The sequence below is a fragment of the Myotis davidii genome, unplaced genomic scaffold (genome assembly GCF_000327345.1).
Source record: "Myotis davidii unplaced genomic scaffold, ASM32734v1 scaffold1052, whole genome shotgun sequence".
Classification (NCBI taxonomy): Eukaryota; Metazoa; Chordata; class Mammalia; order Chiroptera; family Vespertilionidae; genus Myotis; species Myotis davidii.
Genome location: NW_006284014.1, coordinates 503,173 through 519,918, shown reverse-complemented (window position 1 = coordinate 519,918; position 16,746 = coordinate 503,173). Strand labels below are relative to the sequence as shown.

Sequence of the window (16,746 nt, the reverse complement as noted above, 5' to 3'; positions counted from 1 at the left end):
CCGTCACTGAAGCAAGCAAGCCTCATGTTCGCTTCAAGCTGCCTAGCTGCCGGCCGCCATCTTGGCTGGCAGTTAATTTGCATATCACCCTGATTAGCCAATGGGAGGGTAGTGGACGTGTGGCTAATTACCATGTTTCTCTTTTATTAGATAGGATAAAAGTAAAAATCCCACCAAATCCCATCATCCAAACACAGCCATTCATCGTTTTGGTGTATATTCTTCCAGATTAAAAAACAAACCAACAAACAAAAAAAAGAAAAAGAAAAAATAAGACAAAACAAAACAAAATGAAAAAAAGAAAACCCACAATAAATTACAAAAAAAGTGGTTATTAACGAAGTAAAAAGTTGCAGATGTTATGTATGGTAGGCTAGAAAGTATCTGTTAAATCTGAAGAGTTAAAATTTGCTGGCAATTTTACGAAGTAGTTTTAATGAAACGTTTAAAATAAAAAATAGATTACAGTAGACTTAGAAATGAATGAAAGCAGATGCACATTGTTCTGAAAAATGAAAGAATTTATACTTTTCTGACCCTTTCAACAGAGACAGTTTGATCTTGAGCTTTGTTTTCCAATACTTCAATCATTTTGGAATATCTTAGGCAGCTTTTCTCTTAGTGTCATTCTCATTTCAACTGTGTCATCAATTTTAAGGTTACTAACTCTTGCACATTCTTATTTCAGTAAAACATTAGAACTGCATTTGAGAAACAATAACAATCCTATGAATCCCTGACTGAAATCAACATGAAGTAGAAGAGAGAAGTAAAAGGTATCAATTGCTCTCGAGATAACAAGCTGGATAAAGACTGAAAAAACAAAAAAAGAGAAAAAAGGGCTCTTTCTTTTCTATGAATGAATTGTCCATGTTCTTAGCTAAAGTCAACAGGCCTTCCGTTTGTGTCCCAGATCCCTGTGGGGTGTATAGGTACTTTCCTGCCAGGAACTGGACCTTTATGGACACCGGGTATTAGATGGAGATGATATGAGCAGTGGCAAGCGTATAATGGAGTGTTTATTGTAGACTATGTAGCCATAGTTAACAAGGAGCCATTACATAAAGCAGTCTTTCAAAGTAGCCTTACAACACAGTAGCACAAAGTAGCAGCCCTTACTAATACAGTAGCAAACACAGGAGCCATACCAAGCAGCCATTCACTGGCTGGTCAATAACACACTTTTATACTAAATTAGACAAAAGAGGCTTCTTGCCAAATAGTGAGGGCCTGTGCTGGGGCGTGGGAGTGTGCAAAACTTCGGGTCAAAGAAGGGCATGCCTGCATAGTGTAGTAAGATTGCTGTATCCTTGCTTTTGTACTTGTGTCTGGTAAATTGGCCTTGGCCTCAAACATCTGGTGTACTTTGAACAGGGTTCCCACAATCTCACACTGGCTAGCCTACCTATTCCAAGACATGTTTTCAGCATTCTGCCCTCTCTGGCACCACCAATTCTTTCCTTTGTAATGGATTGGCCTAAGCAGCACACAGATGTGGCATTATTACTCTTATCTTAAAACAACACACACACACACACATTCTCTTCATTCTACTTTATTATTCTCTTTTCCTTTTATAGAATTGTTTATATTATTGACTTCATTGGAAAGAATTGTTTATACTTATTGCCTTCAATTTCTCTCCTTTCATTCTCTCTTAAAACCAACCAAAAGGAGACATTGCTTACAACTCTTGTCAAGGTCACTAATGACTTCCACACTTAATCCAATGTCATTTCTCAGTCCTCAGTCCTCATCTTACCTGACCTTCCAGAAGTATTTGACCAATTGACCCAGTCCCCTCAATTTTTATGTGATTTCCAGGACCCTCCCCTCCCCCAGATCTCTGTTTTTTTCCTGCTACTCTTTTAGCTACCCCCTTAGTCTTTGCTGACTCTTCCTCTTCTGCCAGACTTCTGAATGCTGAAGTATCCCAGAGCTCAGGCATTTTCTCTTTTCTATGCACACAATGCTCATATCTTCAGTGATCTCATCCAGTCTCATGGCTTTAAATGTTAGCTATATGTATACTGATGACTGTCAAGTTTTTCTTTAGAGTCTAGACCTCCTCCAACTTCAGAACCTGATTATCAAGCTGACAATTTGACTTCTCTGTGTGGCTATCTAAAACAAGTTTAAAATCTCAAAAACTGAACTCCTAAAGTTCCCTCCCATACCTGCTTAGTTTACCCATCTAAGTTAATTCCATCCCTTTAATCTGTTAGGCCAAAATCTTGGAGTTGTCTTTGACGTTTTCTTCTCCCTTCGTATAGCTTATCGGGTCTTTCAGAGAAATCCTGTTGTCTTTACCTTCAAAATATATCTAGAATTCTATACTTCTCACTACTCCCCATTCCCATTATCTTTGAAACCCACTCCTGTGAGATTTTTGACCCATAAGTCACCATCTTTCACCTGAATTATTTTAGGAGCCTAACTGGTCTCTTGCTTCAACCCCTGCTCCCTTCATTTTATACTCAACATAACAGGGATCTTATAAAAAAATAAGTCAGATCATATCATTCTGCTCAAAATCCTCCAATGCTTTCCCATCTCACTCAGAGTAACAGTTTAAGTGCTCACTTTGACCTCTAAGATCCTAGAACAGTGGTTCTCAACCTTGGCTGCACATTAGAATCACCTGGGAATCTTTTTAAAATCCTGATTTCTTGGCCTCATCCTCCGGAAATTCTGTTTCTTTGTTATGGAGTGAGGCCACAACATTAGTAACAAAGAGACAGAATTTCTGGAGGATGAGGCCTAGAAATCAGGATTTTAAAAAGATTCCCAGGTGATTCTAATGTGCAGCCAAGGTTGAGAACCACTGTTCTAGAAGATCTAGCTCCTTGCTGCTCAAGTATGGGCCTCACACCAGTAGCACAGCCATTACCTGGAAGCTCATTAAATGTAGAATCTCTCATACTAACTCAATTTCTGACTCCAGAACCTACATTTTAATAAGCTCTGTAGGCAATGCATATGTACATTACAGTTTGAGAAGCAGTGATGTAGTCCTCAATTACTCCTCTCTCCCTCACATACTTTGCTCCAGCCACACTGGCCTCTTGGCTATTTCTAAAAGGTAGAAACACATCTACCTTTGGTATTCATTCCTGCCTCTACCTAGAATAACTGCAGGTCTTTATTAACTTCCTTCAGGCCTTTATTAAAGTCATTTTTTCATTAAAGCCTTTCTGGGCCATCCTATCTAAAACTGACCTATAGTTCTTTTAATCCATAGTTATTATCTTTAATCTATAGTTATTTTAATTTATAGTTCTTATCAACATAGTGTGTATTTTACTTATTTATCCTGTTTTCTTTGTCTGACCTCCTTGGTAGGATTTGAGCTCTACAGGGGCTGGGCTTTATGTCTGTTTTGATCATTGATTACTAGTAATATATGGTACCTAGAACAGTGTATGTACATAGTAGACACCCAGAAAAGTCTTTATTGAATGAATTGGATGTAGCAATAGGCAGACTTTAGCAAAGTCTTGGAGAACAAGACTGAAGATAGTAAAGTGAGAGGCAGATATTAATGAGGTAGAAAATAAATTTTAAGAAAGGAAACAGAATTACAAAGTGTACTCTATTTTAAAGAGCTCTAGCTAATATTAAAATAATTCATTTTGGGGATTAGCTAGCACTTCAATCTGTTAGTGAATATATTTCTTCTTTGGCAAATAATTTCTAAATAGAAAACATAAAAGTTAAAGTGTAACAGATTTTTATGGGTTTCAAGTATAGCCCTTTATTTATTTATTTTTTTTAAAATATATTTTATTGATTTTTTACAGAGAGGAAGGGAGAGAGATAGAGAATTAGAAACATCGATAGAGAATTAGAAACATCGATCGACATCGATCGGCTGCCTCCTGCACATCTCCTACTGGGGATGTGCCCGCAAACCAGGCACATGCCCTCGACCGGAATCGAACCTGGGACCTTTCAGTCCGCAGGCCGACACTCTATCCACTGAGCCAAACCGGTTTCGGCTCAAGTATAGCCCTTTAAAAAAAAATATTAAAAATTTTCCATCACCTTTGAAAACATAATGTTATAGAGATTAGGTAAGACCAGGGGTCCTCAAACTTTTTAAACAGGGGGCCAGTTCACTGTCCCTCAGACCGTTGGAGGGCCGGACTACAGTTTAAAAAAAAAACTATGATCAAATTTGTATGCACACTGCACAGATCTTATTTTGAAGTAAAAAAAACAAAACGGGAACAAATACAACATTTGTATTTGCATGTGACCTGCGGGCTGTAGTTTGCGGACCCCTGCCTAAGACTGTTGACTCCTCTGATTCAAACAGTGGGACAAGATAACCTATTCTCAAGATACATTCTGGCATCCCTCTCCTCCCTGTTTTAACTTCTCAGGGGTAGTTCTCACCAAGGAGTCTCTACTTAGTAGAAAATTCAAACAAGCCTCTTTTGAACTCTTCATAACTTTTGCTCTAAGCTTGTTTTATTGGGAAAAATACTCATAAGACACCTCCTTAGGACATCTGGTGGACTGTCTCCTGGAAAGCAAACAAACTAACTTTTCAAGACAACTCCCTGGTATCTGCTCACCTTCAACAAAATCAGCCTTCCTTCCTTGTCGCTTAGCAACTGCAATTGCTTGCTCTTTCAAAGCAGAAGCCCCTCTTTGTTCCCTGCCCTGTATTGACTAGCAATACATTGGCCCTTTCCTCCCTTAGAAAGTAAAATAAATTTCATCTCTGCATCTCTTCTCTTAGTTGTGAATTCTTTCACAGCTCCCATCGCTGTCACTGGCTAATGCTTAAACATCCTCTATGCCCTCTTTCATCTCCATCCATCCCCCTCTATTTCTGTAATCACCACTCTGCTGCCCAAGTCCATAGTTCTCTAGCCCTTTTCTATATCCCTTTACTTATCTGTGCGAACATAGCAAAGTTAATGATATCCTATATAACAAGTGTAACAACTGAAACGACCAGAGACCAGAACCACCACAACCCCTCGCTAGGCTGGCCCTGCCCCCAAGCAAGCGGTTAGGGGTGATGAAGCAGCTGGCAGAGAGGTTAGGAGGGATCAGGTAGGCAGACTAGCAGTTAGGGGTGATCAAGTAGGCAGGCAAGTGGTTAGGGGCGATCAGATAGGCAGGCCAGTGGATAGGGCAAGCAGGTAGTCTGATGGCCCCTCACAGGGCTGGCCCCATTCCCCAGCAAAGAAAGAGGGAGGCCCAGGCCACTGGCGGCAACTCTGTGGCAAGTGTGTGTCCGGCCAGGAATCGCCCCGCAGAGGGAGGCTCAGGCCAGTCAAGCCATCGCACCCCATGCCTGTTGCCTGCAGAGGGAGGCCACCAGTGGCAAGGGAGAGGAAGGCAGCGCTGCACAGATGGCAAGCAGTAGCAGCGGTGGGGGTGGGGCCAGCTGCCTGTAGCCAGGGGAAAGAAAGCCCCGATAGGTCCTGATCTCAGGTCAGGCCTAGGGACCCTACCTGAGGGGTCCTGAATTGTGAGAGGGTGCAGACCGGTTGAGGGACTGCCCCCCTCCCCTCAAGTGCACGAATTTTCGTGCACTGGGCCTCTAGTAAGAGAATAAAAAAGAAAAGAAGTCAGTTACAGCTCCTAGGTACCTTGAAGAAAGAACCATATTTTAAAAAATATGATCTTAAAAAAAAAATCAGACCTCTGGAGGGACAACTGTTTTGATATCTGTAGCAATTCAAACAGAAGATGCATTTCATTTTCAGAGCTAATCCTGCGACAGGTATTTCCTTAAAGCTGACTATGTAATTCTCTTAACCGTGAGTTGCTGATGTTTGCCAGACCCCACATATTACTGTTCACAGGAGCCAGAGCACTGCAAGTGACAGTTGAATGCAGCTTATAATAGTTCTCTCTGCAAAGTGCAACAACCTACTTTCTATTCTTATGATATAAACTGCCTCTTTAGCACCTATACTTTGTCAGAAGCTTAGTTTTGAAGCCTCGGCAGAGGCACAGTGTCCCAATGCAGCTGCTTACCGGGTTGTAGCCAGATCACTATTCTCCTTGGAGCCATCTTCCTCTGCATAAAGGGAAGGCAGCGTGGAACTAGTCATCAAAGTTTCCATCTCTCTAACAGAAAGAGAGAATAAAAAATAATTAATGGCTTAATTACTTCCAGTTCAAGTTTCACTAATTTAAGAGCTAGCCTTCCTTAACGTTATCACATCAGCAGCAGAATAGAAACTGACCTGATTATTTATCTTCTTGACTCGGACACATCAATTTAAACTCTATGGTTAAAGAATGGGCTTTCAGTGGACATAGCCTCAGCCTGCAGACTGAAGGGTCCCAGGTTCAATTCTGCTCAAGGGCACATGTCTGATTTGTGGTCTCGATCCACAGCGGGGGGCGGGCAGAAGGCAGCTGATCAATGATTCTTCCTCATCATTGATGTTTTTCTCTCTCCCTCTCCCTTCCTTTCTGAAATATATAAAAATATGTTTAAAAAAATGGGCTCTCAATCCTGGTCTTAATCAACTAAACAGACTTAAAATAGTTAGATTTTTTTACAACCTAGACACAGTATGGAAAATTCCTTTTTTATTTATTCAGAATATCTTTAAAAGTATTCTTCATTTCCTGTAGAAATTGTTAAGCAGTACTGCAACCCTGAGCAAGTTATTCAACCTCTTTGAGATACCATCTCATTATCTTAGACAAAATTACTGACCTACACACAGGATTATTGTAAAGGATTAAACTAAAAGTGCTTCCTAAACAGAGAAAGGCTAATAGACGGTAAGTGCTTTGAGTATCTATAATAATAAAAGTGTAATGTATTAATTAGACCGGACGTTCTTCCGGACGAAGTGGAGGCTGCAAGGAAAGCTGAGGTCCCGGTGCCTGCCAGTGGCCAGAGGGAAGCCGGTGCTGGTAGCCTGGAGAAGGAAGGCCTACTCTTGCACGAATTTCATGTATCGGGCCTCTAGTTATTATATAAAGAAAGGTATTATTATTATAGCTTTACCAGTTCTCAGTACCAAATAAATTATCCTTAGATTAAATGATGACAAACTGAGCCCGCTAAAAGGAAATAATGCCAAGGAAGTGGAGGATAGAAGGCATAATGATGTGGTTCAGAGTTAAAGAAACCATACTTCTAGGTCAGAAATATGCTCTACATCACTATGATGAGTAACAAAAATAGATATATCTGGGTACAGGAAACTAAGCTAACTTGAAGAAAACAAATAAATCACTAAAACTTGAGGTTATCACACTGAGAGGATAAGGGATAGGGACAAAGAGAGTAATTTCATTTAGCATATATGGGAGCACAGCTCCTTGGATGCCGGGTATTAGGTGGAGACATGAGAAGGTGTAGGTATATATAAGAGAAACTTTAATGTAGACCAAGTAGCCATTGCTACAGAAGGAGCCATCAGAAAAAGGAGTTCTTCAAAATAGCCCCACAAAAGTAAGCACCGCTGGTTAGTGGCAGCTTATACACATATTCAAACAAAAGAGACTCCTGCCAATTAGTGTTATATACTCAAACAAAAGAGGACTCATGCCCCTTAGTGATGCTAGTGCTACATTAACATAAACAGGTTACATAAGGGTGCATTTGCGCAGAACGTATATTGCTACTACTGAGTCATTGCCCTCCCACAGGCGAAGGGCAAAGGGGCCTTTCACCTAATAATACGGTTGTGTCCTTGCCTGCACGCATGCATATGGCAAATTGGCCTTGGCCATCTGGCATACTCTGATTAGGGTTCCCACACACTACAAAAATGTATTTTTTCCCTTCAGTGCTTACCACCCAGGGCTTTACTCCATATTGCTAAAAGCAGCAGCCTTCCATTCATAATGAAAGTGATATTCAAACAAAACAATTAAAAGTGACCCAAAACATTAGTCACATAAGTGGAACTGAAAACCATTCAAGAAACAGTGCTGCAATCAACTGGGAGAACTGAAATGCAAATTAGGAGTTCACTTGGGAGCTCCTTCCATAGTTATTTCAGGTGCGGCTGCCAAGGATACCTCGTGAACTAGCAATCAAAAGAAAAGCACTGCAGCCTAAATAGATCTAGAATTCATCCTATTGAGGTGGAAATAAGTAAATGCAGATGACATGGACACCCTATTCTAAATATTCAAGAAATTTACTTCCAAATGAATGATTTACTTATTTTTATTTTCTCATTTTTACTTCTAAATTTATTTAGCAGACCAAGTTCAATAAATAGTTTAATGTGAAAAAACTGCATCTCTGTTTACCTTCTACCCATTATAGTGGGTAAAGCATGGAAGGCATAGAGAGGAACTTCTCTTCGGCAACACAGTAAAGAGTTTCTTTCATGTGCATGGATGCTTGCTAGTCCTTTTCAATTCCTCAAGATAGAGGGCTTACAGGGGGTTGTAACAAATCCTGCAAAAATCCATTCTAGATGTTTTCTAGAATAATCCTGACACAAGTGTACTTAAATTTTATTCATGTTATACACAGGCCAGATTAGAGCCCACGCTTTAAAGACTACTAATATAACCTTAAACCAATATTTATCTTACCAAAAGAAAACTATCAATTAGATGGTATACAGTCAAACTGCATACCAAGAGCAAACATTCAAATAGACAGATATATACCCCCAAACCTTAAAAGGATTCATTTTACTGGCTTCTTTCTAAAAGTCTTCTTATAAATATACTAGAAGCCAGGTGCATGAAATTCATGCACGGTGGGTGAGGGGTGTCCCTCAGCCCAGCCTGCACCCTCTCCAATCTGGGACTCCTCTCACAATCCGGGACTGCTGGCTCCTAAACACTTGCCTGCCTGCCTGATCACCTCTAATGCTTCTGTCTGCCAGCCTGATTGCCCCCTAACCACTTTCTTGCTGGCCTGATTGACACCTAACCACTCCCCTGCTGGCCCGATCACCCCCAACTGCCCTCCCTGCCGGCCCAATCGTCCCCAACTGCCCTCCCCTGCCGGCTATCTTGTGATGATGTGGGGGTGGCCGTCTTGTGATGCAAAGGTGTGAGGGTCAATTTTCATATTACCTCTTTATTATATAGGATGGCCTCTGAAGAAACTCAATACTCAGCGTCACTCCCACACCTCAAAAGAAGTGGACAGATTAAGGATCTTTTAATTCATTAGGACAACGCTACCCTCTTTGGGTGTTTCCCAGATATCTAGTTATTTTAGAAATATGGGGAGACAGCTGGACTACCTAACCTAAACATATAAACAGATCATATAAACAAAGGAAGTTCAGAGAACACACATTTCTTCCTTTTCCTTTTATAAACTTGGCTTCAGATGTGATTTTTCTAGTGTTACTGAATAGTCAGGTCCCTAAAAAATGAGTAATAAAGTAGGTAGAAGGCTAGTGGCCAAGATTAACAAAAGAAGGAAATGAGGAATTGGTTTAGTGAAACACAAAAGCCTCTAAACTACTATAATAAGTTGGAAAATAAAATAAGTCCCAAGAATATGATTAGGATCCTGTAAGACTGCTTTCATATGGTCCTTGAAGGGGTGACTTAAACCAAATCACGGATACTAAGCCACTGATTGCCAAAAGCCCTTCAGGCATCTGTGCCTGATAATGTCCCAGTAGAGAGGTCACACTGAACTTTGAAATTCCATGCAAATCACTTATGAAATGTAATGAATGCTGCTCTGGAAGGTGAAAGAAGATCAATATGTACAAAGGCCAAGAAATATACTAGTTTGGTTCTCAACTGGTGTTTAAGTAAATGGGTATATCATGTACGTGGAAGAATGGAAAAATGGTATTACCTTGGGGTTTACACTTTGTTTTTTTATTTTTTAATTCTTTATTGTTGAGAGTATTACAGATGCCCCCCTCTTTTCCCCCTTCCATTGCTCTCCTCCACCCAGATCCCACCCCGGCAAGGCCTTCACCAGCCTATTGTCAGTGTCCCTGGATAGTGTGTGTGTATCTATCTATCTATCTATCTATCTAACTATATTCCCTTTGGTTAATCTCTTCCCACCCCTGTCCTTCCCTCTGTGATTCACCAATCTGTTCTATGTTTCCATACCTGGTTCTCTTTTATTCATCACTTCATTTTGTTCATTTATTTTAGTTTTTAGAGTCAATTGCATTTATTGCCATTTTATTGTTCATATTTTTAATCCTTTTTCTTCTTCTTCTTAAAGAAGACCCTTTAATATTTCATGGGCTAGCCGGTTTGGCTCAGTGGACAGAGCATTGGCCTGTGAACTGAAGGGTCCTGGGTTCCATTCTGGTCAAGGGCACATGCTAGGTTTGCAGGCTCAATCCCCAGTAGGGGGCATGTAAGATGCAGTCAATCAATGATTCTCTCTCATCATTGATATTTCTATTTCTCTCTCCCTCTCCTTTGCTCTGGGAAATCAATAAAAATATATTTAAAAAACACATACAAAAAACCATTTCATGTAACACTGGTTTGGTGGTGGTGAACTCCTTTTGCTTTTTCTTGTCTGTTAGGGTCTTTATCTGACCTTCAGTTCTAAATGAGAGCTTTGCTGGGTAGAGTAATCTTGGTTGTAGGCCCTCCCTTTTCATCACTTTGAATATTTCTTACCACTCCCTTCTGGCCTGCAAAGTTTCTGTTGAAAAATCAGCTGATATCATATGGGCACTCCCTTGTAGATAACTGCTTTTCTCTTGTTGCTTTTAAGGTTCTCTCTTTGTCTTTAACCTTAGGCATTTTAATTATGATGTGTCTTGGTGTGGGCCTCTTTGGGTACATCTTGTTTGGGACTCTCTGCACTTCCTGTAAGTCTATTTCTCTCACCAGGTTGGGGAAGTTTTCTGTCATTGAGAGGAAAAAAGGGAGAGGGAGAAAGGAAAACATTGATGTGAGTTTCACATACACAACCTGGCCTGACCAAACCCACAATCTGGGCATGTGCATAGGATGATGCTCAACCAACTGAGCCACACTGGCCAGGGCAAGATTGTATGTTTTGAGAAGGAAAATCAGACATCTTTATAAAAACTCTAGTGCCGCGGACAAAAAAAGGAGCCACATATTAAACATGAAGAGCTTAGGGGAGGCCTGTGTAGTGGCCTCACAAACTCAGAGACAGAAAGTAACCACAATAGATGGTCTGGAATTAAAACTTTCTAACTAAAAGCAGTTCATGGTGGTAGACATATCGTAGGGCAGTATTTTTCCTAAACAAGGTCAATTTTCACCTTAACTGAGCCTGTCTTTTTGCATCTAGGATAACATACCTGATAAAATGCCTTTGGAATAACAAAGTAATTTCCTTTTTTCTAAACCCTCAGGACACCTCAAGGCACAACCACTGTCCAGAGTGGAGATCACAAATCCCCTCATTGTTATTGCTATCATGTTAATTGTTGACTGCTAACTATTCTGTGCATACCTATGTAAAAGAAGTGTTTATTCATTTTACTTTTTACTCAATTCCAGAGATTTTCCTCTTTTGCTTTCTCTGGCCTCCAATTTCTATCACCAATGGATTTCATATAACCCCTTTATGCCTCTTTCTTTGATTATAATGTATAAAATAAGGTGCAAAACTGCCATTCTCTGGAATGGGGATATATACAGCCCTGATTGGGTGGGGAAAGCCTCAGTTGAAATAGGATTCCAGGAACTCCTTTATAAGGGCTGGCTCAGATGGCAGAAACAATGCAGGCAGGCAGTTCAGTGCAGGCTTCTTTCTGAAGTGCAGTTTGCATGAGAGGCCACAGAAGCCTTTTTAAGTAGGTATCTTCTTTCTCAGGGTTCATAAAACCCTGGAAGAGAAAATGTGAAACCTAGTGTCCTTATCACTTTGATTAATTTTGGCTTTAAATCCTAGCTCTAGAAGTCATATCTCTCTCTCTCTCTCTCTCTCTCTCTCTCTCTCTCTCTCTCTCTCTCTCTCTCTCTCTCTTCCACCCCTCCTAAAAATCAATGGAAAAAATATCCTCGGGTAAGGATTAACAAAAAAATAAAATCTTCAGCTCTCCTTCCCTCTCCCTATACTTATACTCTTACAGGATAATGAAAAGGTAGGAACATTTCAGGGCAGGGAAACTGAGACAGGAAAGTTAAAACAAGGCCAAGCAGTGTGGGCAATTAGCAGCTGGCTTGTAAGTAACAAGCCAATATCTTCCTCAAACCAAAAACACCTGAGAGCAAATGGTTAAATGTGTCCCTAATAAGAGAATGCAGGAAAGTAGGGGGGAAGGGAGAGAGAAGAAGGCGTCTTCTACTTCTCACTCATTAAAAAAAAAAAAAAAATCAGGAAGAGGAAAGGGAAAAAAAGAGCCAGTTTTATTTTTTTATTCCCTAGAAACAAAAGCTAGCAGTCTCAGGGATTGGCAAGATAAAATGGCCAGGTGCTTCTCATGAATTTTGGAAAGGCCACAACAAAGTAAAAAGGGACCTTGAAAATTAATCCATACCAAGATATTCAGCAGTGAAATTTCAAAACCTATAGATAGGAGGGTATATTATGTCTTGAATCCCCACCCAACTTGCCCTTCAGATTAGCTGAGAGCTCATCTGTGCTTGCCTTGAGTCTTTAATAAATATGCTATGCATGCTTTAATTTTTTAATATAATGGCTTTATCACAATGTAATCAAAGTCTCTCCTGTAAATTCATTTACATGAGCATGACAAGTACCAAGGTGAGGACAGCCCTCTCCCTCTGGTGTCCGTGAGAGTTACCTCTACCTCTCCACCTCTCTTCACACCTGTGAGGCAGCTTTAGACAGTAACCTGGACCTGAATGGTTACAGGGTCCAGACCTCCAGCAGGCTAAAGGTAACATTTTGACCTAAGTTATGTTTCAGTTTTTTACCCAGGGTAAAAAGACACCCTGGCTACTTTCCCACAAGACCAGAAGGACACCAGAAAAGACCTCAGAACTGTCTTTAAGACTTGAAGAGGGATTAAACATGGCAGCTGGCAGGACTGGAGTTAAGCAGAGTCTGAGTGAGTATGGGAGTGAGAGGGGTGTGTGTGAAAGTGCATGGTGTGTGTGAGGGACAGTTAGATCTCGCAGGGGCCTTGGGGGTGGATGGATCAGGCTGTCCTAGGCAAAGAGAACCTGCCAGCACCACAGGCACTCCCCTGGTGGTAATGCTCTGGCTCAGAAACCACGCCATCTTGAAGGGGGGAGCTGCAGCAGCTAGAAGCACAGCCTTGTCACCATCCAGACGAGCCTTGGACACCATCCTGGGTCCACCAGCCAGTGGAATGCCAGCAGGACCTCAATAGTGCACCCCTGTTGACCCCACATACTTGCTGACCCCCTGAGCACCTGCAGTGGACACCTGAGGGACCAGTTCTGTGGGGGAAGAGAGTACAGCTCAGAACAGAGACAATCAAGGTGGATACATACAACTCTGAATGGGGGAAGATTCAAGGCAGACCTAGCCTCTGGGATAAGGGGTCCCCGACTACTGGACAACTAGGGGTTTCAACCTCTCAGACCTCAATCAGGTTGCCCAGGGCCAGAGACTCACATTCACCTGCACTAGAGTAGCTTCTAGGAGGCCCAGGAACCAGATTCAACAACATTAGAGCAAAATCCAGTGAGCCCCACGAAAAGCGGACCCAAAGGTCTTTGAGTATGTATGGTTTTGCTTTTTGGTGTGTGTGCGTGTGTGTGTGTGTGTGTGTGTGTGTGTATTTTCTGTGTTTTGTTTTCTGTTTGTTTTTTGTCTCCTTTTTTTTCTTTCTTCTTGCATATCTCTAATTTCCGTTTCCTTTGATTCTATTCTACTTTAGCCTATTATTGTTATTAATTTCTCTTAGATTTGCTTTTCTTTATTCTCATTTCTTTTCTATTTTACTTTTCCTATCTAGAAATTAATATAGTCATTATTACTGTTTTAATTCCATTAATGTTACTTCATTTATTTTGTTTCCTCTTCTTTTTTCTTCCTATAGTAGTTCTTTTAGCATTTTCCTTACCTCTATTTAGGCATCTTTTCATCTTCTTTTTTCTCTCTCTCTCTATTTTCTTTTTATATCCCCTCTAAATCTTTGGTCACATGTCTTTTAGTATACTTTTTATTTTTTCCTGTGTGTTGCTTTTCTTCTTCCTTTTAAAATATATTTCTTTATTGATTTCAGAGAGAAGGGAGAGGAGAGAGATAGAAACATCAATGATGAGAGAATCATTGATCGGCTGCCTCCTGCACACCCCCCACTGGGGATCAAGCCCACAACCCAGGCATGTGCGCTTGGCCGGGATTGAACCCGGGACCCCTCAGTCCGCAGGCTGACTCTCTATCCACTGAGCCAAGCCGGCCAGGGCTTCTTCTTCCTTTTTAATCTTTCCTGTTGTTACTGCATTGAGTAGCTTGATTTTCATGGTGTTTTTGGTTTGGCCCTGTTGTGTCTTACTCCATTCTGTCAGCATCTATATAAACAGCTGGTTGATCCTCACTGGCAGCAAGTTGGAGGGGTGATCCTTCCCACTAATGGAACATCAACAATCAGGTCCTAATTACAACAGGGGAGCCCAGATAACACACACACACACACACACACACACAGGAGCAATCCTAGAGAATCCAGCTCAGGTGAACAAAGAGATTATACCACTGAACCCTTCAAGACAATTTCTACATAAGACCATCCCACAAAGACAGGGAGGCATAACAGTTATAGCTAATACACAGAAGCAAATACAAAGAGATAGATAAACTGTGGAGACAAAGACAGAATACCCAAATGAGAGAAAAGAAGGAATGTCCAGAAAAAGAACTAAATGAGATGGAGGCAAGCAACCTATCAGACATAGAATTCAAAGCAATGGTTATAAAGATGCTTAAGGAATGTAGTGGAAATTACAACAGCATGAAAAGGGGAATAGAGGCTATGAACAAGAACCAGAGAGAAATGAAGAACACATGGGAAAGTATTAAAAGTACATTGAATGGCCCAGCTGGCATGGCTCAGTGACTGAGCATCAACCTATGAACCAGGAGGTCATGGTTCGATTCCCAGTCAGGGCACATGCCTGGATTGCAGGTTCAATCCCCAGTGAGGGCGTGCAGAAGGCAGTCAATTAATGATTTTCTCTTATCATTGATATTTATCTCTCTTTTGATGTTTCTATCTCTTTCCCCCTCTCCTTTCCTCTCTGAAATCAATAAAAAAAATATTTTAAAAAGCACAGATTGGATGAAGCAGAAGAACAAATCAGCGATTTGGAAGAAAGGGTAGAAATAAATACCCAATTAGATCAGCAAATAGAAAAAAGAATTAAAAAGCAGGAAGATAGCTTAAGGGAGCTCTGGGACAACATGAAATATAACAAAATTCGCAATACAGGAATACCAGGAGGGGAAGAGGGAGAGCAAGGAACAGAGAACCCATTTAAATAAATAATCACAGAAAACCCAACCTGGTGAAGGAAAATGCCACACAAGTTCAGGATGCACAGACAGTCCCAAATCAAGATGAACCCAAACAGGTCTACACCTAGACACACCATAATTAAAATGGCAAATGTTGAAGACAAAGAAAGAATCTCAAAGACAGCAAGAGAGAAACAGAAAATTACCTACAAAGGAGTTCCCATTACAATGTCAGCTGACTTCTTAATAGAAACACTTCAGGCCAGAAGGGAGTGGTATGAAATCCTCAAAATAATGAAAAGCAAGGACCGAAATCCAAGATTACTGTATCCAGCAAAGCTATCATTTACAATTTAAAATGAAATAAAAAGCTTTCCAGACAAAGAAAGGTTAAAGAAATACATTATCACCAAAACAGCAATGCAAGAAATGTTAAGAAGAAAAGGAGAAAGAGAGGACATTAGGCATAAAGAAAATAAAAATGGCAATAAATACATACCTGTCAATAACTTTAAATGTGGTTTAGAAACCAAGATGGCGGCATAGGTAAACACCGGAGATTGCTGCCTTGCACAACCACTTCAAAAATACAACTAAAAGACGGAACGGACATCACCCAGAACCACAGGAAGGTTGGCTGAGTGGAAATTCTACAACTAGGAGGAAAGAGAAAAGCATACCGAGACTCAGAGGAGGCGCAGTGCTGAAGTGAAATACTAAGGTGTGGAGGTTCATGCGGAGCGGGCTGGCGGCGGAGGGCGCGGTTGTCATTTTCAATCGGGAGGGAGTCCCAGGCTCTGAGCTCCAGCTCCGGGCGAGTCTCTGGGGACCCAGACTCAAACGGGAGAAGCGGGACTGTCTGGCATCGGTCGGAACTCGAGGGCACCTTTCACTCCGAGGGGCTTGCAGTGATTAACAGGACACTGAGAAGCAGAGCCTCTGAGGGCAAGACTGAGAGCAGCCATAACTGCTAGCTCTGCCCTCTTGATTCCGTGGGACCCGCCCTGCCCAAGCCCTGCAGGGAGGCTTTTGCTGGATAGCCTCAGGCAATGGCTAGATTAGCACCTACCTAGAGATCCAGGAGCCAGAAAACTCAGAGGTCAGAGTGGAACCATCCAGTCTGCAGCCCCGTGGAACCATAAAGGACACCCTCAGGGGGCAGACTCAGTGAGCACCAAAGCCCCATTGAAGCAAGTCTTGCCCCAGAGGGGTGTCTCCAGCACAGAAGTTCTCCCACTGCAGACACAGCTGATTCTCACAGCCAATTGGCCTGGAGGTCAAATACCCCCCAGTGTTACCTACAACAATCAAGGCTTACCTACAACAAGACTGTGCACAAAGACCACAAGGGGGTGCACCAAGAGTGTCCTCCTCAGGTAATTGGGGAGGCTGAACCACTGGGCCCTAGCGGACACTCAGCA

At 41.5% G+C, this 16,746-nt stretch overlaps 1 protein-coding gene across 2 annotated transcripts in view; it reads right to left on the bottom strand.

Moving 5' to 3' along the window:
* Window positions 1–16,746, bottom strand: part of HMG20A (high mobility group 20A) — a 176,199-nt gene that overhangs the window by 101,860 nt on the left and 57,593 nt on the right. The window contains exons 1-2 of one of the 2 annotated variants that reach the window (XM_015568215.1): window positions 9,034–9,097; window positions 6,001–6,093 (exon numbers count right to left, since the gene is read on the bottom strand). In XM_015568215.1, coding sequence (XP_015423701.1) covers window positions 6,001–6,089 — 89 coding nt within the window. In that variant the 5' untranslated portion in view covers window positions 6,090–6,093; window positions 9,034–9,097. Of the gene's footprint in view, window positions 1–6,000; window positions 6,094–9,033; window positions 9,098–16,746 lie in introns of those variants that run through there. The other variant, XM_006754242.2, reaches the window with a different exon arrangement.